Source organism: Lissotriton helveticus, chromosome 6 (genome assembly GCF_964261635.1).
Source record: "Lissotriton helveticus chromosome 6, aLisHel1.1, whole genome shotgun sequence".
Lineage (NCBI taxonomy): Eukaryota > Metazoa > Chordata > Amphibia > Caudata > Salamandridae > Lissotriton > Lissotriton helveticus.
Window position 1 is genome coordinate 590290080 of NC_136067.1, and position 21534 is coordinate 590311613.

At 46.3% G+C, this 21534-nt stretch overlaps 1 protein-coding gene across 10 annotated transcripts in view; it reads right to left on the reverse strand.

The window, feature by feature from the left end:
* The window catches only part of ASRGL1 (asparaginase and isoaspartyl peptidase 1), a 476854-nt gene that overhangs the window by 314561 nt on the left and 140759 nt on the right, over positions 1 to 21534 (reverse strand). For all 10 annotated transcript variants that reach the window (XM_078648034.1, XM_078648037.1, XM_078648035.1 and 7 more), the window contains one exon: positions 3399 to 3541. In XM_078648034.1, coding sequence (XP_078504160.1) covers positions 3399 to 3541 — 143 coding nt within the window. The remainder of the gene's footprint in view (positions 1 to 3398; positions 3542 to 21534) is intronic.

Sequence of the window (21534 nt, forward strand, 5' to 3'; positions counted from 1 at the left end):
AAATGTCTGTTCTTGCCTACTCATTTTAATTTGTATTTTTTAATTTCAAGAGTTACCATTCAGAAATCTGTCTACTTTCGGAAATGTATAGCTTTTTGCGACGGCTCACGGGTTTTGTACCTATTTCTACCACAAACTGCAAGTAGGTTGAAAGCACAAAAATTAAGAAAACTCTTACAAAAATGCAAAACTGTAGTAATTTATTTTTAAAACAACTCTGCTTGTTCCAGAAAGCACAGCACACATTTTGTTGATGTCACTTTTTAGAAAAATAAATATATACACTTTCTTCGACAGCACTTTTTCCCCCACAAAAAACAAAATGTATCATTATTTTGGACTATTTTTCAGTGCTCGCCATAGATATCCAGAAACTCTGGGTATTTTTATAATCCATGGGTTGTTGGGGAAAAAGGACGCAACTTTGGTGTGGATACCCTAAATAGATAAAAAGTTATGAAGGGGAAACATTTAAGTACCCCAAATGTTTAAAAAGGGCTCAGCATTGGGGGTGGAAAAGCCTCAGCATTTAGGGGAGCCACCATTGCTTTCAGGGAAGACTCAAATAGCTCGTCATCCCAACTTGGCTTCCAAGTCAAACACTCTTGCGCCTTCAGAGTCGATGTCAGAGCCAAAGTCATCCATTTTGGAGTGCAGGTAAACACTTAGGGCCCGGTTCCAATCTCAATTGGAAGGGCACCGAACGCGATCCAGCCAGAAAAAGTAGGCGCGGAACGCTTTTTTTCCGCCCGACTTGTAAAGCTGTACGAGCGTGCGAGCAATGCAAAATTCACCGACAAAACGTTTCCGGGTCGAACCGCTCCGTACATCTCGTCCGTAAGCAAACCGTGCCGTGCAATGAAGGCGATTTCCAACCGAGCGAGTACGATGCACGTGTTGGACAGCTGGTTCGAGCCGAAGTTTCCGGCTCGCAAAACGTCCGGGAAGCTGCTTTTTGGGGTTCCGTGTCAGACCCCCATCATTCGCAGCCTTACGACTCGGACACAGGGGGAGACCCAAGGGTCTCCCCAACAAAGGCATGTACGGTACGGATGGCACCAAAACGTATCCACTGTAGGGGGCGCCCTTGTGCAAGATGTACCCATTCAGTCAATGGGAGCCCATGTACGTGTCGTACGACCGGCTCCCATTGACTTCAATGGGAGTCTGACCAAACCGAGTCCGGCAGTATGCAGCCGCATCGTACTCGCTTGTTTGAACTGCAGGAGTCTGGCTCGGTCAGAAAACACTCTAGATCTGGTTTGGTAGGAGAGCTTTTCGACCCAGATCGGAATGGGCCCCCTAGTTGTAGGAGTTCTTAGAAAGATCACCTTTGATGTAATCTCACAAGTTGGTTTTGATGAGTTGAAGACTGGTGAGGAGGCCCTCTCTACTCAGTACTATGTTCCCTTATTTGGCGGTCTGTGAAGCTTGATGGGAATTTATTAGAGTCAACAATTCTACCAAGCTGGGGGGTGGAAACAACATAGAGCCTAATGATCAACTTCTGGGTTTGGCTCTTGCATCTAGACAGTCAGATGGCTCCACAATGGAGGCAGGAGAAGGTAGGCCCCTTGGGAGACCAAACGCAGTGACCAGTCCAGATCCTGGAGATATTCACCCACAGTTGTCTTTTGTTTTACAAAGTAGCACCAAACAATTTGCAATATGTTGCAAAGGGAAACAGAATACTTTGCACAGAAACTTAAGAGTTTTGCATCAAATGTCAAATCCAGTGTTAAAAACCAGACCAGCACTCCCAGGATCTTTTATTTGGCTTCGACTTTCTGTGGGGTAGCCAGACGAAAAAGTCAAGGCTTACTCATGAAAATGTGGAGCAAAAACTTGGATACAAAACAGATACATAAAGGATGGTCAGTAAGTAGATAATGCAGTATATAACTTATTTCCTCTTTAGGTTAGATTGTACTGTAAAAACAATGGAAAAGAGGCATATGCCCCTTCAAGTGTTGGTGCAGCCTATTTCCTACGTGCCTTGCTTGTGTTTCTGACATTTCAATGGCTCTGCTCACATTACCTGATACTAAAGCGTCCTTACTGCATCTTATCAAGATGCAGCTGTTGGGGGTTGGTCCTTACTAGGGGGAGGTCTGTCTTGGTGCGTCAGATCAAAGGGCCCACACAAGATACAAAATACCTGGCTTACAAATATTGATACAGGTGAAGGTAGGGGTGGTGGTGACAGTTTACTTTCTTGCTATGACTATGCCTCTGAATCCCCCTACAATCTTGGGGAAACTTAGTAAGACTCCGACTAGAGTGTAGTATGGATATTTTCTGTCTCTATTAGTTAGGGCATTAGACTCAAGATGCTAAATAAATTTCAACAACACCAATCATTATAATTAGTGCAAGCTGTAAACTAAGTTTTCGACCTAAAAGAAATGGAAGACAGATCTACTTGTTTAGAGAGAGGTCTCGTGGAGGCTGGTGCTCAAACCACTGAGTTATTGTTCTTACCCAATGTTTCTGCGATCTGGCACTGGAGCAAGGGTGGGCTCCTCACGGACCAAAAGCCACATATCCCACCCTAGTTTCATTCTTTTTCTGTGACATTCCATCAGAAGAAGTTACAAAAACACAAAAAAGTGAAATATTCTGGTGCGCCCCTTTAAGTAGCAGGGCAGCTGTCTGTAAGGTCTTCATCAAGTAATGGTAATGCGTGTAAATAACATATAGTTGCCAGTTTTCTAAACACATGAGCGTATCAGCAAAGGACAGGCATACACTTCATGAGATTTACTCATTTTACATGTTCCTAACTGCCTAGATACTTGAATGGCATAATAAAGGCCTTTGCTACATAATTATTCAAGATTTATAAACACAGTTTGAAAGCGCAACTTGTGAGAAGGGTGTCGGCAGGTCACATTTATTAGAAGGATCCAGAATACTCGGTCCATAAAAGAGGCTTGACATTATAGTGTCCAAGATATGGCTGGACATCCAGATGATTCAAAACCTGTTTCCATTTACAATCGATTCATTTAAACACATTTACTTAATCTCTTACCAATATTAGGGGAATGCTAGAGTCTTCTCTTGCCCCACCCTCTTTCAATATTCCAGCAGTTCTTTAGTATATATTTTCTAACTTCCATGTTAGGTTACATGATGTATCCTCTTTACTTATGCCTTCAAGGATTAATTTTATTTAGATTTCTTTTTACCATCAGCTTAATCTATATAATAGGCACACTTTCTGCTTGCAGTTACATACAGACATCCTCTTGAAAAGTATGGAAGGTTTTATTGTTTTATCACTTGTTGCTCTGGACTCCTCATAATTCTTTATATTTCAAAAGAACTTTTACCAAAAAAGTGTTTGCTGATTCCTGTGATAGTCTAACAGAAACACCATATTCCTAGACACATACCTTTTCCATGACGAGTCTGGCAAGCTTGATTGGGTTAGCGATGCACCGGACCGCAGACACAGCCCCTGAGGTCAGATCTTTCCCATCCATAACAATAGCGTCCATTTCTACCTCACCCTTCTCGTTTAGCACAGAACCACAGCCTATGGAGCCCAGCAAAAACAGACTTAGAAGAATGACTTGGTTGAATTGCACGTGACGTACTCGGAAAATAAGTTTACTTATTGAGTGCACAGAAAGGCAAAATTGAATTGACTTCAAAAAAGGATAAACAATCAAGTACTAAAGACATACACCATAAGGCAATCCTTTAAAGTATATATCTTCCTAACAGTTTCACAAGCATTGAATAATGTTTAAATCCAAATCTCTTGATGACCTTATCTGAAGTTCTTTTGAAATATCAGAATCCTCCAAGATGCTTTAGGACCGAGAGCAGGAGGAGATGTATTCCAAAACTAGGGTTGTCCTATGAATCTTAGCAGGCCAGTCCAGTATCAGTCAGTGTTTACTTTATTTTGATTAGAATCAGCAATCATAAAAGTGTAATAAAAACATCAATACATTCATGATCATAACACAAAATTCAATAAAAATACAATGTCATACATAAGCAAAATACACCCCTGCTAAAAATCTAGATAGACAATAGTCTAAGAGTTGCAGATATGAAAGAGCTGGTCTTGCTTGCTGAAAATTCAAAGGCACGAGAAATGGACAGATATATTTATGTCGCAGATTACACATTGTTTTAATTTTCCATAAATGGGCTAAAGTGTCTAGTGCAGGGGATGCATCACATGTGTAAATGGGAGGGGGGCTGATGGCTTATGCCATCTCGCTAGTAATTGAGGGAACATATTCAAACAAAAGTATGTTAAAACATTCTGGTTATAACCGGTATATACAATGTTGGGTAAAGTTTGATTTTTTCCCATAGATTTCACCCTAACATATTGTGTATAGCAATGTTTGTGCTTAGAGTCTAAGGTTCTAGCTTCTTGGATACATACCTTAAATGCTCTCTTGATCTATGCAATATCTGATTTAGAAATTAGCTCTGGTGAATTATAAAGATGTGGTTTACCCAAATTTGTCAAAGTCATTTTTTATATAACTTAACCAAGTTATGCACAGGCTATAATCCATATTCAGGCAATCTCTCAAATCGGTTTAATTCCATCTCTTTTTTGACCCATATCAAAAAACAAAAGTATAGGGCGCAAATGTATGTAGTCAGCAATAAAGCCTCCCCTACTTCTGCAGGTACATTCTGCGGAATTTGTAACAGTTATCTAAAATATATTTTATGCCGCTTGTATAGTAATGGAAGACGTATTACCCCAGATCTCTGGTCCAAAGGATACAGTTGGAACGCACTTTGAGTTGTAGAGGTGTAATACAGACTTTATATGGCTGTAGCCTAGTCGCCTGGAAACGGCATCAATACTGAAGGCAACCCTATCAAAAGATTGAATGCATGATTTCAATAGGGGCTCCCAGGATAAATTATCATCCAGCAAGATGCCCAAGTAGCAGAACCTGTCCACCTTACCTATATCATGATTCTTTATTAAGTATGTTTTAGTTTCGGTATATGTGGGTCCCATTATCATAGTATAACATTTGCAGTATGTGATTTTTAGGCCCAGATTTTCCATAAAATCAGCATAATAAAAGTTGTAAGCCTCTTGCTGTACGGGAGATAAGAACAGAATAAACTGAGTACAGCAAGGCAGGGACCATTCTATGTCCTACCTTCGGTAAAACTGATCAAATTGATTAATATATATAAAATAAAAAGCATAGGCACTAAAGGACAGCCCTGCAGAACCCCCTTCCCTAACTAAAAGTGCACAATGCATTCCCCCAATGGCCGTATCTTTCAGAGGCTTAAAGCCCTCTGTGCAAATCATGCAAAAACGCCACTAGGGCCTCATCCACCCACATGTCCCTCAGTACAGACCACAATTTAGATCACACCTCTGCGTCAAAACTCTGCTGAGGTCCATGAAGGCTAAGTGTATAGTTTCCCTTTTGACCACTGTTTATTTATTAACTAAAATATATCAATTCAAGTTTTGTTCTAAAGTTCCTCGACCCTGCCTAAACCCGTATTGAAATTCTGACAATATATTCTTATTATAAGCCCAATCTGTTAATCGCTTAAGCAAAACACTACACAAAACCTTTGCTTACGCGTTTATCAGAGATTAGATGGTAGCATGTTGGATCGGCTCGGTTCCTTTTTTTTTCAAAATAGGTACCATAACGGATTGCTTCCATGATGAGGAAATATGGCCTTGTGCTACTGCATTCAGATTCTGGGTGATTAATGGGACCCACAGATCAGCACATGAAATATAAAGGCCACCTGGAACCCCATCTGGTCCCAGAGCCTTCCCAGGTATCAATTACATTTTGCCTCCCCTCACCTATTCCAACTCAAAATAGACATTTGTTTCTTTGGCCGGAGGTGCAAAAAGGTTAGAATCACTGTCACTGGCATTTATGTGACCAAAGTAATCAACCCACTTTTGGGCAGATATACCGATACTCGGATCCGGTACTGTTCCCTCATTAAATAATGGCTGGTTAATGACTTTAAAGAAGACAGCACGGTTTCTAGTACGACAAGGCTCCTTAAGCTTATCCCAAGCTTCTCTCTTCAGGGCGCTTATTCTATTCCTGCAAGCCAACGCATATGCCCTCCTAGCCACTTTTACAGCACATGTCGAACTTGGTTTTCATTTTAGGGCTATCTTTAGGTCTTTATAAGCCCTTGTGCAGTTCTGTAGTTCTTATCAACCTATGCAGATTTTGAGCTAATTGTCTTGGTGTTATGTCTAGTCAGCGCTCACTAGACCGCAGCACAAATAGTAGAGAATGAATCCACAATGGCTCGATCATGTGCGGTAATATTCAAACACCTCAAATTTCCAGCTACAAATTCCTCAGAAAGTCCTCTGGGAGAGCTTTAACACAGCTAATACGCCTCCCTCGTGTTTTAAGTATAAGTGGATCTTTATAGATGATGGAAGTCTTAGCAGCAAGCTCACACCAGCCAAATTCTGCTGTGATTGGATTATGATCACTGAAAATACTCCACACTATTCTAAATCCCACCAGAAACTGAACTAATCGTGCAGATGCAAAAATATAATCAATAGTTGTATTATTACCTTTACCCTTAAAAGTCGGGACCGCTGTAGGGGAGTCATACTGTTCTTTAGATACAAGATTAATAAAGTTTAATTCTGAGACCATAAAGTTAAGATTATCTCCCTGACCGGAGTGCCTAAAATGAATCCGCTCTGAGACCTACCTATGTTCCTGACCCCTCCTTTTCTCAACACGTCTCGCAAGGATGAAAGTTAAAATCCCCAACCAGCAGGATTATTGGCGAGGAGCAGCCCTCTAGCAATGTTTTTTTTTTAAACAATTTTTATTACAATTTCAATAAACTTGGCAGTAATTACAGAAATCACTCATATTGCAGTATTGATTCGAGTACATTCCATCTGTAAATGATCGGATTCTTATATGTTACGTAACTTCATCTTATGTGTATTTCCCCCTCTCACAGTTCCCAATCTATATCTCCTCATCTGAGTTATCACCGTCCGCTTCCTCCAGTGGTTCGCAGATGTCCCCCCTGAAGGCATTCCAGGGAGCCCATATTTTGTTCCACTTGCGAGGGCATTTCCTTATGGTATACACAGTACGTTCCGTAATCATTGTTAGGTCCATGTTTCTGCACCAGGCTGCTAGTGTTGGCACTTCTACGACCCCCCATTTCTGTGCAATGTCTCTTTTAGCAATTAATAGCCCTAGTGTGACCCATATCAGTCCATGCCTTGTGAGGTCATTGGGTTCCCATATGTTTAGCAGACATCGTCGTGGTTCCGGCACTAGCGAAATGTCTGTTGTCTGCGAAATGGTTCGTAATACCCGTGTCCAGTAGGTCCTTATAATAGGGCAGTCCCATATGGTATGGAAAAAAGTTCCCTCTTCCCCGCAGCTCCTCAGGCAGTACGAGTGTGGTGCCCTCTGTATTTTGTGTAGTGTTACCCTAGTATAGTATATTCTATGTAGAATTTTGAGCTGTATCAATCGCAGCCTTGCTGAGATTGCCACTTCCCTAGGGGATGCTAGGGCTTCTCTCCATTCTGGCTCATCTATGTCCCCCACCTCCTCTATCCATTTCTCCTTCACGTTACTCATGGGATCTGATAAGTTATTGAGGAGCTTCCGGTACGTGAGAGAGGTGGCTTTCTGTGTCATGTGGTCCGTCAGGAGTCTGTCCTCCAGTGGGGAGGCCTCCGGTATGTCAGTGTTCGCTGGAATCACCGCTAGTAACGCGTGTCTTATTTGCATAGATCTAAAGTTTTCAGTCTGACCCAGCTCATATTGTTGTTGCAGCTGTAGAAAGGGGATCACCTCTCCCTTGTCCCACATATCCCCCACTGTGGATATTCCTATATTGTCCCAGTTAGTAAAGCCATTACACCTTTGCAGTTGTCCCAGTTTTTTCGTGTCCCAGAGTGGGGTCATTTTTGTTATCACTCCCTTCCATGCCAGCCTAGCATGCGCTACATGCCATATCAGCGCCGTGTGTTTGGTAGGACCCACTAAGTTTGTCACCATGCCTTTGTTGTAGAGCGCTGCTAATATATTATTAGTACCCAGTTGGGCCCTGTCTGCGCTGTATGCCGGATCGGCATGGGGTGCGTGAATCCAGTGATTTATAACTTTGAGTTGCACGGCCCAGTAATACAGTTGAAGGTTTGGGAGTGCTATCCCGCCATCATACCAGCTGCCATACAATTTTATTTGGGCTATGCGCGCCGGGCGGTTGCCCCAGAGAAGGACCGAGACCAGCGCCGCCACCTGTTTGAAATATCGGGGTGGGACCATTTCAGGCGCGTTTTCTAAGACGTATAGAAAACGGGGGAGAGCTTTCATTTTATACAGTGCTGCCCTTCCGGGAAGTGTGAGTGGTAGTGACGCCCAGTGTTTCACGTCTCGTTTAAGTCTATCTAGTGGGGGGGCTACATTTTTGGAAAAGAAATCTGTTGTCGATGCAGTGATATGTATCCCTAAGTATTTGAATGAGTCGTCTGCAATCAGCAGTGGACAATCCGCCGAGAGAGTCGGTCGTGGGCCCTTGAGAATATACATTACAGATTTAGACCAATTGATAGTATATCCAGAGAGCCTACCATGGGTGTTGCAAATATTAAGAAGTTACGGTATGGTGCTGTTGGGTTCTGATAGGTACACCAGCATGTCATCTGCGTACAGTGAAATCCGGTCTTCCCATCCTTCTTTCCATTGGATTCCCTTTAATAATGGAGTTCGCCTAATAGTTGTCCCAAGCGGTTCTAACACCAGTGCGAACAATAATGGCGATAGGGTGCATCCTTGGCGTGTGCCCCGCGCCAAATTAATCTCTTCGGATACGTGACCATTGGCTGTTATCCTAGCGACCGGATTAGTGTATAGGAGCTTTATCCACGCACAGAATTTCGGGCCGAATCCCATATGTGTCAAGACTGCAAATAGATACTGCCACTCAACTATGTCAAATGCCATTTTTGCGTCTAACGCCAAAATAACCGCCGGGTCTGTCAGGCCTGAGGCCCTTGCCAGTACTCCTTGTACTCTTCTGAGATTAAGGGCCGTATTTCTGTGCGGCATAAATCCGGACTGATCCGGGTGTGTCAGGTTTGGCAAGTGTGCTATCAATCTGTTTGCCAAAAGTTTTGCTAGGATTTTGCCCTCTGCATTTAGCAATGAGATCGGACGGTATGATGAACTTTCGGTAGGCGGTTTATTTGGTTTTGGGATGGCAACTATCGTGGCATTTCGTTGGTCTAATGGTAATTCTGCTGTCTCTAGGCTTTCTTTAAACATGGCCAGGAGATGGGGTCCTAAGGTTTCTGCCATCGCTTTATACCATTCTATTGGTATACCGTTCGGACCCAGTGCTTTCCCCGATTTTACTGAGTGTATAGCGGTTTGGATTCCTCCGTTGTTAAGTCTGCCTCTAATTCCAGGGCTACCTCAGGGGCAAGAGTGGCCATCTCAATTCGGCGGAGTGACTCTCTTATGTCCGCCTCTGCTGGACATGTGGTAGGGGTATATACTTCTCGAAAGTGGTCCGCTAAGATATTTACTATATCGTCTGGGCTGTCGTGAGCGTCCCTTCCTTTGACCAAAGTTGTTATATGCCTCTTACACCTTCTGTGCTCCTATCTAACCAGGCCAGCATTTCCCCCGCCTTATCTCCTACATCATAGATCCTGTCTCTTGTTGCCGTAATGTTCTCAACTGTCCGAGCTTTTGGGTGATCCCTATATCGTTGCTGGCATATATTCAGTGCGTGTGTTGTGTCAGCTGTTGGGGTGGTCGAGTGCGTGATTTCTGCTTCCTGAAGCGCCCCTTCAAGCTCCATTAGTTCTTTGTGGCGCTCCCGCTTATACCCTGTGATAGATGCTATCGCTTGTCCCCGAAAGACAGTCTTATAAGCCTCCCATAGAGTCTACTGAAGTCGTATTTTCTGCAAAATAAAGTTTGGTCGAGCAGCGAAGTGTGTTTTTAATGGTGGGTATTGCCAGATAACCTGGGTATATGGGATAGAGACATCTACGGGGTTTTCTCGGACAGGAGAGTGTAAGCAGTAGTGGCGAGTGGTCCGAAATACCCCTAGGTTTAATGACAAAGTCTTTAATGTTTTGTAGTCTCATATTTAGCATAAGGAAGTAATCTATGCGGGATAAGCTATTGTGGACTGCAGAGTGATACGTGTATTGACGTGTCTCTGGGTGCGTATGTCTCCATACATCAATTAGGCCCATAGCCTCTAGGAAACCCTGGTAACGTGAAGGGCCAGGCGCCTGAGTATGGGCTGGGGATCTGTCCACTGTGGAATCTAGTACAGTGTTAAAGTCTCCTCCTATGATAAGATCCCCCTCCGGCAGGCCCAGCAGGAATTTGCTTAGTGCTGGTAGTGTCACTGCATGTAGTGCCGGTGGTATGTAGACCGATACAATATTTAAAAGTTTCCCTTCCCATTGCCCCTGGACCGCCACGAATCGCCCCTGGTCATCAACTTTAGTCTGCAAAACCAAGAATGGCGACGACTTTTTAATTAATATTCCAGTGCCTCTGGAACCCGTGGAGAATCTGAGTGGGCAACCATTTTGTATCCCCATCTATCCAATGCTTTATAGGCCGACCCCGTGAGATGTGTTTCTTGTAGGAGTGTCAGCATCGGATTCTGTCTCTTCAGTGCCTGCAATACCAGACCTCTCTTTATTTTGTCGCCTAGTCCTCTCACATTCCAAGTCATGATCCTGGGGGGGGGGGGGGGGGGGGGGGGGGGATACCGCGGTGTCTCGTGTCATCATGTCAGTGCCACTCGGTAGCGGGGCGTGGGCCATAGGTATTCTAATGTGGGCGTATTAAAGTCAAAGGATAGGTCTGTGCATGAAAGTCGGTTGTGATTGTTTGCCGTGTGAATTGTCGTGGTCAGTCTGTACCGTGCCACGTGAGTTGGGTGTATAGGCCTACCTAATGAGTGAAGTCTTTTCCCGTTGCCACTGCCGTGAACAAGAACAAACCACATACAAATACAAAGAAAAAATCCCCCCCCAGCCCCGTCCCCCCTCCCTCCCTCCCATCTACGCGGATTTACAACTACCCGCCTCCCCAATTTAGCAGAGTGCTCTTTCCCTTCCAACTTCATAGTACTTGCGTGTTCGGGGTATTAGGTCCAGTGGAATTTCCAGACCTTAAGGCCCCCCAAGGCCGGTCCAGACCCTCTCTCAGAGCCACCACAGCCTCATTATTGTAACAATGCAATCTGTGTGTCAATAGCCATTCAGTGAATTGTCTTGGTTTGCCGCCTACTCATCGTCCCCACGGCTTGGCGACTTCCCAGGTTCCTGATGTACTGTGTGTTGTGAGTCTGACCAATCCTGGTCTTCTCGTCGTCGGAATTGTCTGGCTCCACGGCAGTTGCCACCCACTGGACGCCAGCCGTCAAGCCACTCCTGCGCCGCTTCTGGAGTTTCAAAAAACCATGCCCGGCCATCCGCTACCACCCTGAGTCTGGCCGGGAAGAGCATAGAGTAGGGTAACTCTCTCATTCTCAGTTACTTTTTAACCTCTTGAAAGTTCCTCCTACGTCGGGACACTGCCGCGTGTAGTCTGGAAAGTAGGTTATTGTTGCGTTTTGTACACGCACCGGTGGAGCGGACCTCGCCGCCTGCAGGACAGCATCCCTGTCGCGAAAGTTAAAGAGGCGGGCGAGCACTGGTCTTGGTGGGGCTCCCTGCTTTGGCCTGCCACCCGGAACTCTATGCGCTCTTTCCACTGTAAAGAAATTTGAGAGCCCCTTAGGATTCAACTTCGTCTTTATCAGGTCCTCCACATAGAGGTCCATTGCCTGCTTGCCTTCGGTCTCCGGAATGCCAATTATGCGCACGTTGTTGCGTCGTGCGCGTCCTTCCTGGTCATCAAGTTTGTCAGCCAAAGATTTATTCTCCTTCTTAAGTTGAGCAACTTCAGTTTGTAGTTCCGACGTGTCCGTTACCAGGGATTTTGTCACTATTTCTACTTCTTTTACCCTGTCCGCCATTTTGTGCAGATCTGCGCGCAGGAGGGATATATCTGTGGAGATCGTGCCAACTGTCACTTGTACATTCATCAATGCCGCCATTACATCTTCTAGCGTGATCTTTTTTGCCCCGTCTCCTTCCTGGGTTTTGCTCGCTGACAGTCGCCCTTCCGCGTGTGCCACAGTGTTTTTCTCAAAGGCAAATTTGTCCAATTTAGCTTGGGCGTTATTGGTTCTTGGGCCCCTGCCCGCCATGATTCTCTGTCTCACTTATGGCATGGGTGCCGCCGTCCGTGTGCGCAAGATTGTACTTTGTTTCCGCACAAAGGAGTTCTGGACAGCTGAGGTGTCGTGTCCCGCTCACTCAATTCTCTGTTAGTTGTCAATATCACGCGGTTACGTTTTTAAGGTCAAGCACGGGCGCTGTAGACTTTCGTAGCTCTGTGTCGCGCCTGCGTCCCTTATTGTCCCCTTAAGTAGTCTCTTCCGTGTGGGGGAATAGCTGCTACAGTTGGATTAGTCCCGATGTTAAGCTAGTCGTGGGTTCACTCTCAGCGTGTATTGTCACTCCTGAGTTTGGGGTGTCGATCAGCTTCTGTCGCCACTTCCAACAAATATTGTGCCACAATAGTGTCCCGTTCTCTCCCTGGAGCTGGCCCCCCCCCCCGCAGCCCACGAGGGAAGCAACGTGAGCCTCGGCCTCAGCGGGGCCGTCCAGATTGTTTTCGGTGCGGCTCCGCTGTCACAGGGTCGGTTAGAGGCGGGGGAGGAAGGGAGGAAGGGGCGGGGGGTGGAATCCCCTCAACTACCTTCCCCCGGTTTCTCGTGATTACAGCCGGCCTCCACTCCCTCCGCGCCTCGCGCTCCCCGCGCCGCTCACCGCCGGAGTCCTCGGCTCTGTACACGCGGGGCTGCCGGGTACGCGACCAGCCGTCCGTGAGTTCGCAGTTCGTGCTTCGCTGCCAGGGGTGCAGCGTGTGCGTCAGGAGTGTCCGCTCCCCAGTGCACCGAGGCGTGCGGTTCTTCTGTTGTCTGCGGTAGTCCCCTATTCGGCGCGTGGTCTCTCCGGACGTCTCGCACTGGGCACCGGCTTCGCTGTCCACTGGAGCTCCCGATCTCTTCCGGATGTTAGGCCTCTCCGACTCCGACGGTAGAGAACGTACTCATTGGCCACAGATTGACACCGGAGTTTCGCCAGCCGTTGCCGCTCGATCCTGGGACCTGGCTCCCGCCCTTGGGGGTCTGTTCTGCTGCGGATTATTGTGCGGATTGATGGAAGGTCCGTGTCTTCCCCGGAGCTTCTAGGCTAGGCGGCCATCTTAGCCAGCTGTCAGCCACGCACCCCTTCTAGCAATGTTTTTAAGCAGAATCTTCTTAGCTATACGTCCAGTGCTATCTCTGTAGGCGGTGAATTATAGATATTGATTATCAGCACCCCAATATTGTGGGCAAAAGATAGTAACACACCTAAGATAATTCCGGAGTCAAACACTATTTGTTCTGTGGTGCAATCTAATCTTAAACTTATGAACGTTGGCTTGCCCCCTCCCCCCCCCCTTTGCTCTGCCATGTGGGGAGGCATTAGCATGGAATGCAATAAACCCATCCAAAAACAAAATCCCCTCTACATCCCAAGTTTCTTGAAAACACACTGTCCCATATGTTTCGCATAGAAAAAGCCCCCATCATCAGCTACTAGTGAGCTTAGCCCTGCAATGTTCTAAATAAGTATGGTCAAGTTACTTTTTGTAGTCGTTCTCCCTGTTACATCAGTAACGCACAAATTCACCTCCTCTCTGGGATCAGACTGAGGGGGACCATTCGCTTCTATGAGAAGTCAATCTACATCCGCAAGGGCATCAAATCAGTTGAATGTAGGTATACTAGAAAAACTGGACAGGCTCACCAAGCCCCCAGCTGTTGCTGTTGAGGCTGCATGTAGACTGCCCCTTAGGTATATTAGGTGCCCTAATGGAAGCCCAGATCTCTTGATCATTTGGTTTATAAAAATAACCAAAAGGCAATAAAACAATGCTACTGGATTCCACCTGGGTACTCAAATTCCCAACTAATAAGCTTTTAGCCAAATGTTGAGTATTAAAATTTACAATAGGCAATCTCCTTGCATATCCTCCATCAAGGTACCACTCCACCCCATCCGCTTTAACATCAAGATATTATTGGTCAATATTGATGGAAAATTTTTGATGCGCCCCAACCAATTCACAGTCTTGCGGAATAACTGCTCATATGACTCCTTTTGACTACTCCTTAGGCCAGGAACACCAGCAAGGATAATCACATATGGACAAGAGGTTGAGCAATCCTATAACTGGTAGTACTTCCACTTGCACTTCTTCCCTATTTCCATTTTCTTCGCTTCCATAATACCATGGGGGGTGATTCTTCAGATCGGGTTTTGTTTTTAAGAGCTACGGTGCCCCTCCTAGTTCAGAGGCTCCAGGGAAGAAATGCGTGATATCGGCTGTGGGATGAGGTGGGGGGGGGGGGGGGGGGGGGGGGGGAAATCGCCTGAGAATAATTCTCTGGCCTACCTAACAGAGCTTTGGTCCCTGCCCTTCCATTAACCGTCTTATCACAAAGAGAAAATGCTTGCTCCCGGTTGCCCACAGATATCTTAATATCAAATATAGCATTATTTAAAACATCAAGTTTGGTAAATATTGGTAGTAGTTCAGCAAGAAGAAGCGATGTAATTTTAGCCAAGACCTACCCCTCCAACGACCAGTCACCCTTCAAATTCTGTCCTTCCTTTTTACCCGGCTTGTTCTGGGAGTAGCAGTGGAGGGTCGTCCTCTGGTGAAACTGAGGCAACATCAGGAGACTTTAAAGATGAGGAACTAGAGTAACTTTTTTATTGGCCTTAGATGTAGGTGTTCACTTCGGTCGCTTAGACTACTTGCAACGGGTCTTCACTTCGGTCGCTTAGACTACTTGCAACGGGGTAGACTATCAGGATAACTTTCTCTTAGTGGCATCGATATAGCACTTGGCCCTTGTGCCACTGTGTCCAAAGAGAATTGCTCTGGAGTATTTGGTAAGGAAACTATACAGCTGGGTGAAACCGTAGAACTATTTGGAACGCCAACCACAGCAGCAGTAAGGGACATTCTTCTCTCCGTAGGATTAATCTCAGTGTTAATTGCCATCATCATAGCACGCTGTAGCCGCCTAGCCAATGAGGTGGGTGTGGATGGTGTTTGAGCAGTGTTTAGCCCCCTCATCCAATTTCCTTTGAACCATCTTGGCACTTCCTAAGTTGTAGAGTTGGTGAGCCTCCTTCCTAGCCAGCCCCACCTCCCGCGCTGCACAAAAATGCTGGGAGATCGAGTCCCTCCAGCCAGCCACCACAGAAGCAGGTAAGTTTGATTAAGGGCCTCGGATCACCCAGTTTGCAGAGCCTGCGCTGCGGGACAGGAGATGCGCCTTTACGGCAGCAGGGGGGTTGGGCTGTTCCAACCTCCCACGCCGTACCATCCCAGCCAGCTACCACAGGAGCAGGCAGGTTTGAACAAGAGAAAACCAAAACAAGCTCAATATGCAATTTTGCAAAGTTTGGTCTTAATGCCTACAAGGAAAATAGAGGTTTTGGCATGCTACAGGATTATCCAGTCTAATTATCTGTACTTCATATACCACAGTAGGTGGAAGGACAGGGAGTCCTCATCCACCTGAGTGCCAGAGAGAGCGGATTTCTTACATTCTGTACGGGGATGTCATGAATTAATGGGATATTTTTGGGAGGGAGGGGCGAGATCTCCATCTGCAATAACCCCACTCAATATTGCTTCACAATGCCCTTGTTAAATATTATAAACAATTTAGATGGAACTAGATACATTAATATTTTTGTGGGATTGGGTTTACGGATTGGATGGCAGCAATCGTACAGCATTTATCCAAATGGAAAGCGGGACCGGACGGCTGTAGAATTTTAGAAAAGGAAAATGCTACTTACCCAGTATGCATATGTTCTTTGTATATAGAGCTGAAGAGTCATATGCTTTAGCATAGATCGCCATCTGGTGTTGATTCTGGATGTTTGCACTTTCTTTTTGTTCGAAGAAGTCTTTTGGTCACAAGGTAGGTGACGCCTACTTTCGGTGATAGTGCGCATGGGCATCGACTCCATCCTTAGATTGTTTTGCCATAAAGGGTGATGGAGTTAGTAAAGTAATAAAAGAGATTTCAGTGTAAATTGTATCTATTTAAGCTATCACTGCAACAGGTCAGGGTACCCACGGAGGCGGGTGGGTGCATATGACTCTACAGCTCTATATGCCAAGCACAGATGCAGACTGAGTAAATAGCATTTTCCGTTCGAGGCCTATGAGCTGTAGATCATATGCTTTAGCATAGACTATAAAGCAGTTATTTTGAAGCGGTGGCTAACCTGTGGCTGTTGCAGTGGTTTGAAATAGTGTTCGTAAAACTGCCTGGCTCACACTAGCCTGTTTTGCTAACACATTCACACAATAGTGTTTTTTGAATGTGTGTGGTGTAGACCATGTTGCAGCTTTGCAGATGTCACCTATGGGTAGGTTTCCTAAGAAGCCCCTAGTTTGCGTGTAGAGTGTGCTCTAGGAGGAATGGTTAGTGTGCGTTTAGCTTTGATGTAATATATTTGAATGCACGTAACTATACATCTTGCAATACCTGATTTTGAAATGGGATAGCCTTTATGTGGTGGAGTAAAAGCAACAAAGAGTGGTTTCGTTTTCATTAAGGGCTTTGTTCTTTCTATGTAGTAAAGCAGTGCTCTCTTGACATCTAATGTGTGAAGGGCACGTTCTGCCACTGAATCTGGTTGAGGGAAGAGCACAGGCAACTCAACAGATTGGTTGATATGAAAGACAGAGATGACTTTAGGTAAGAATTTAGGGTTAGTTTTAAGGACCACTTTGCTTTGGTATGTTTACAAAAATGGTTCCTCCATGGTTAGTGCCTGAAGCTCACCCACTCTCCTGTGAGAAGTGATGGCTATAAGGAAGACTACTTTCCAGGTGAGAAATTGTATTTCGCATTTGTGCAATGGCTTGACTGGGGGACCCATGAGTCTTGTAAGGACTATGTTAAGGTTCCACACTGGAGAAGGTGGAAGTCTGGGAGGAATGAGTCTTTTGAGTCCTTTCATAAAAGCTTTAATAGCGGGCACTCTAAAAAGAGACAGGTGCTGTCTGTTTTGCAGATATGCAGCGAGATGTAAGCATATGGATATGTACGCTAAGTTAGAAAGCTCCAGGTGTAATAGATAACAAATGAGATTTTGTATTGAGGCATCTAGTGGATTGATGTGATTGTTGTTACAATAAACAAGAAATCTCTTTCACTTTGCTGCGTAGCTTGCTCTTGTGGTAGGGCGTCTAGCCTCTTTGATAACATTCATACAGTCTGGCGGAAGATTAAGGAAGGCAAACTCTAGGATTCAGGTGCCAAATCGCAAGGTTGAGCTAACTGGGATCTGGATGTCTTATCTCTCCATGGTTCTGAGTAAGGAACTTGGGGGCGAGGTGTAGTTTTTGGTGGGGAACTACTGATAGTTCCAACAGAGCTGTGAACCAGTGCGGTCGGTCCCATGTAGGAGCAACTGGGATACGCATAAGGGAGTGTTGTTTGAGTTTCCGAATCACTAATGGAATGAGCGTGGGAGGTGGAAAAGCGTAAGCAAATATCCCTGGCCAATTCACCAATAGTGCATTGCCTTTGGACAATGGGTGTGGATGTCTGAACGTGAAGTTGGGGCATTTTGCGTTTAAGTGGGTGGCGAACAGATCTATCTCTGGGAAGCCCCACATTTGGAAGAACAGGAGGTGAACTTGAGGGTGAAGTTCCCATTCGTGTATCTGCTGTCGTTGACTGAGCAGATCCACAACTTGGTTGTGTACTCCCGGAAGATGTTCTGGAAGGAGATATATCTTTTGAAGTATGGCCCATCTCCAGATGCTCTGTGCTAACTGTGACAGCTGTAGAGATTGCGTCCCCTCCCCGTTTTTGTATGTAGTACATGGCTGTCATGTTGTCTCTGCGAACCAGGACAGCTTTGCCTACTAGATGAAGTTGAAAGTCTTTTAATGCTAGAAAAATGTATGCTGTTCTAGATGGTTTATGTGGAGTGGTTTACATTGCAGAGTCCACATGCCCTGGATGGTATGATTTCCCATATGTGCTCCCCAACCAGTGAGGGATGCGTCTGCTGTTAGAACTATCTGCGGAACCGGATCGAGAAATGGGCACCCCTTGGAAAGGTTTTGTATGTTCCATCACTGCAGAGAGCGATGAGTACGGCCATCTATCAACACCAGATCTGATAACTGACCTTGAGCCTGGTTCCACTGATGTGCTAAGCATTCCTGTAGGAGACGCATTTGAAGTCTTGCATATGGAACGATTAAAATGCAAGAAGCCATCATTCCAATTAGCTGCATGAACATGGCTGGTAGTGAGTTTTGAGGCTGAAACTGTGAAATTAGAGCTTGCATGTTGTGAATCCCTACTGGGTTGGGGTACCCTAAAGCTTTGAGAGTGTCTCTGGTGGCTCCTAGATACACCTGCGTGTTGGATGGTTGGAGGTGAGACTTGGTGAGGTTTACGGTGAAACCCAAGTCATGAAGCAGTTGGACTGTTTTTAGAGTGTGCTGTATGCAGCTTTGTTGTGATCTGGCTTTTTTAAGCCAGTCTTCTCTGTAAGGGTAGCCAAGATATGCTGTCTTCTTAGATGAGCTACGTCTACTGCTAGACACTTGGTGAAAACCCTGGGTGCCGTAGTTACTCTGAATGGGAGGGCTTTGAATTGGTAATGTTGTCCAATCACCACAAACCTGAGATATTTTCTGTGAGCAGGGTGAATGGGACTATGGAAGTAGGCGTCCTTTAGATCTAGAGTGGATAGAAAGTCGCCCTGCTGAAGTAGTGGGAGCACCTGTTGGAGTGGGACCATGTAAAAGTGGTCCGACTGTATGTAGAGGTTTAACTGTCTGAGGTCTAGTATAGGCCTGAGAGAGCCGTCCCTTTTGAGAATTAAGAAATACAGGGAGTATACCCCGGTCCCTTGTTGTATTAACAGAACAGGTTATATAGAGTGTGTTTGTAACAGAGATAGAACCTTTGCTTAAAGAGTGTGAGATGTTCCAGTGACATTGAATGTGCTCTTGGAGGAATATTTGATGAAGTGTTTGTAAGCGCCAGGCAGTAACCATGATGGATCATTTGTAGTACCCACTTGTGTGAGGTGATTGAATTCCAGACAGGTAAGAATTGGGAAAGACGTCCCCTGACAGGAGTGGGATGATCGGGGGTTAGTGGAGGGAAGTCATTGTTTGTTTGCGGGGGAAGCGTGAGTGGAATTACCTCTTCCTCTATTATTGTCCACTCTATAACCTCCTCTAGAATATCCTCTGGGTGAGGGGGATTGATTGTTGTCATTGTAAGAGGAGGGGGCATGGTGAGTGGACATAGTTTTGAGCACCCCTGTAAAACGAGCAGCGAAAGGAACCTCTGCTGGCTGTTAGCTGTAAAGACCCCAACGACTTTGCGACCTCAGTGTCCTTCATCTTTTCCAGCATGGTATCAACAGCTGGGACGAAAATATGCTCTTTATCAAAAGGCTGGTTAAGGATAGAGGTTTGCGGGGGCGTGGCTTCGCCGTGAACAGATGGCCGCACGGAGCTGAAGCTCTCCCGGCTGCAGCAACCGAAAGACCGTATCGCGGGCACAAATGCGGCACAAAACTTCTTGATGGCAGTATGAATATGCTGTGACAATAATGGAATAGACGGTGCCATACAGGTCGGCCAGAAAACGGAGAATCGAGCGTTGCCCGTCCTGCTCCTGGCCGGAGCGTCTTCCAAAATGGCAGCGGTGCGGAGCCCCCCGAGAATGGAGCCTGCGGCAGAGTGAGGAGGAGGCCTGGGTTCGCAGCAAGGGTGGCGCGGTAAATGAGGCGTTCACATAGGGTGCCTCTGGAGCTCTCCAGGTGCAACAGCAGGCATCACGCAACGCAGAGTGTCCATTAGGCCTCCCGCGCAGTGTACGCACTAGGCTCTGGGAGCCGTGATCGCGGTTTGTGATACAGAAGCGGCCCGGCTGATTCTTCCACTGTGGGCGCGGGCTCCAGTCCCAGTCTCGGCGGCTCTGCGGTACTCCCGGGGGCGGGTAAAACTTTGAGCCCTGACGCCCGAAATTGTGTAACGCCGCCTCCCCCACTCCACATCGGCTCCCTGATAACCAGTAACGCTTTGACTGTTGCCTCCTCCACGACAATTGACGGGCTGAATTAAGAGCTGGCACCTTCACACCACAGGGAAAGCTCAGGCATATCCGCACCATTAACTGCTCTGCATTGCACACCTGACCATTGACTCTGTTACCCTGTGGACGCTCTCCCCCTCCACTGCTCAGATTGTGTGACCCTTTGCACACTCCTGTTGCACCCAATCCGTCGCGGTTCTGGACCTCGCAGTGGCTACCGCATACTGGACACTGCGACAAGGCGATTGTACATTGCTTGCAACACAAGGTTCCCACTACAGCGCCTCATCAGCAGCCTCGCTCACTGGCTGTAATCTTGCCGCCTCTTTCACATCCACCAGCGCAGTCGCGGTATGGGCCGCAAAGACCCTAAACAACGCGTATTTCCTTTCGAGAAACTAGCTGAACCCACCCATGACGAACCTAGCGACATGGCGGAGGGTGGGGAACCTCCTTCCACCTCGGCAGACAACACTAAACACTTGTATCCATTACGGTTGAAAATGGGAAAAGGTTTCAAGGCACTAGATGTCCGTTTTGACTTATTGGACAAACACATAGCAGGACCTAGGCGCAAACGTCCAGGAGCATGATCGACGCCTTGATGTGGTTGAATCCCGCACGTCGTAAGTGGAAGATGAAATGGCGCAATTTGTGAAAAGGGTAGACCGCATGGAACGGATCCTAAAAGAGGTTGCGACGAAAAACTAGGGTTTGGAAGCGTGAAGCCATCGTAACAACATTCGCCTTATGGGCGTGCCTGAATCCACAGCTTCTGGGCGCATGGATAACCTGGTAAAAACTATACTAACGGACTTATTTGGGAAAGAGGCCTTTACTCCTGGATTTGTGGTGGAACGCGTTCACAGATCACTTGGCCCCCGCTCTAACCCAGGCTGCCCGCCTAGGCCCAAAATTGCGCGAATAATGAACTTCAGAGACAGGGATACGGCACTACGACTAGCACGTGAGCAAGGTGAACTCTCCTGGCAGGACTCCAAACTGTCTCTATGCCCAGATTTCACTGCTCTGGTTCAGGACGCGAGGCGGAAGTATCTCAGCGTTAAAGCGGCGCTCAGGAACTTGGGGTTGAAATACGGTATGCTATACCCTGCCAGGCTAAGGGTAGAGGTCGACGGCGGGGTCCGAATATTTGAGAATCCTACAGAAGTACAGGAATTTTGCCACAATTACAAACTCAACAATAAACGCCCCACGGAGACGGATGCAACCTCACCCCCACAC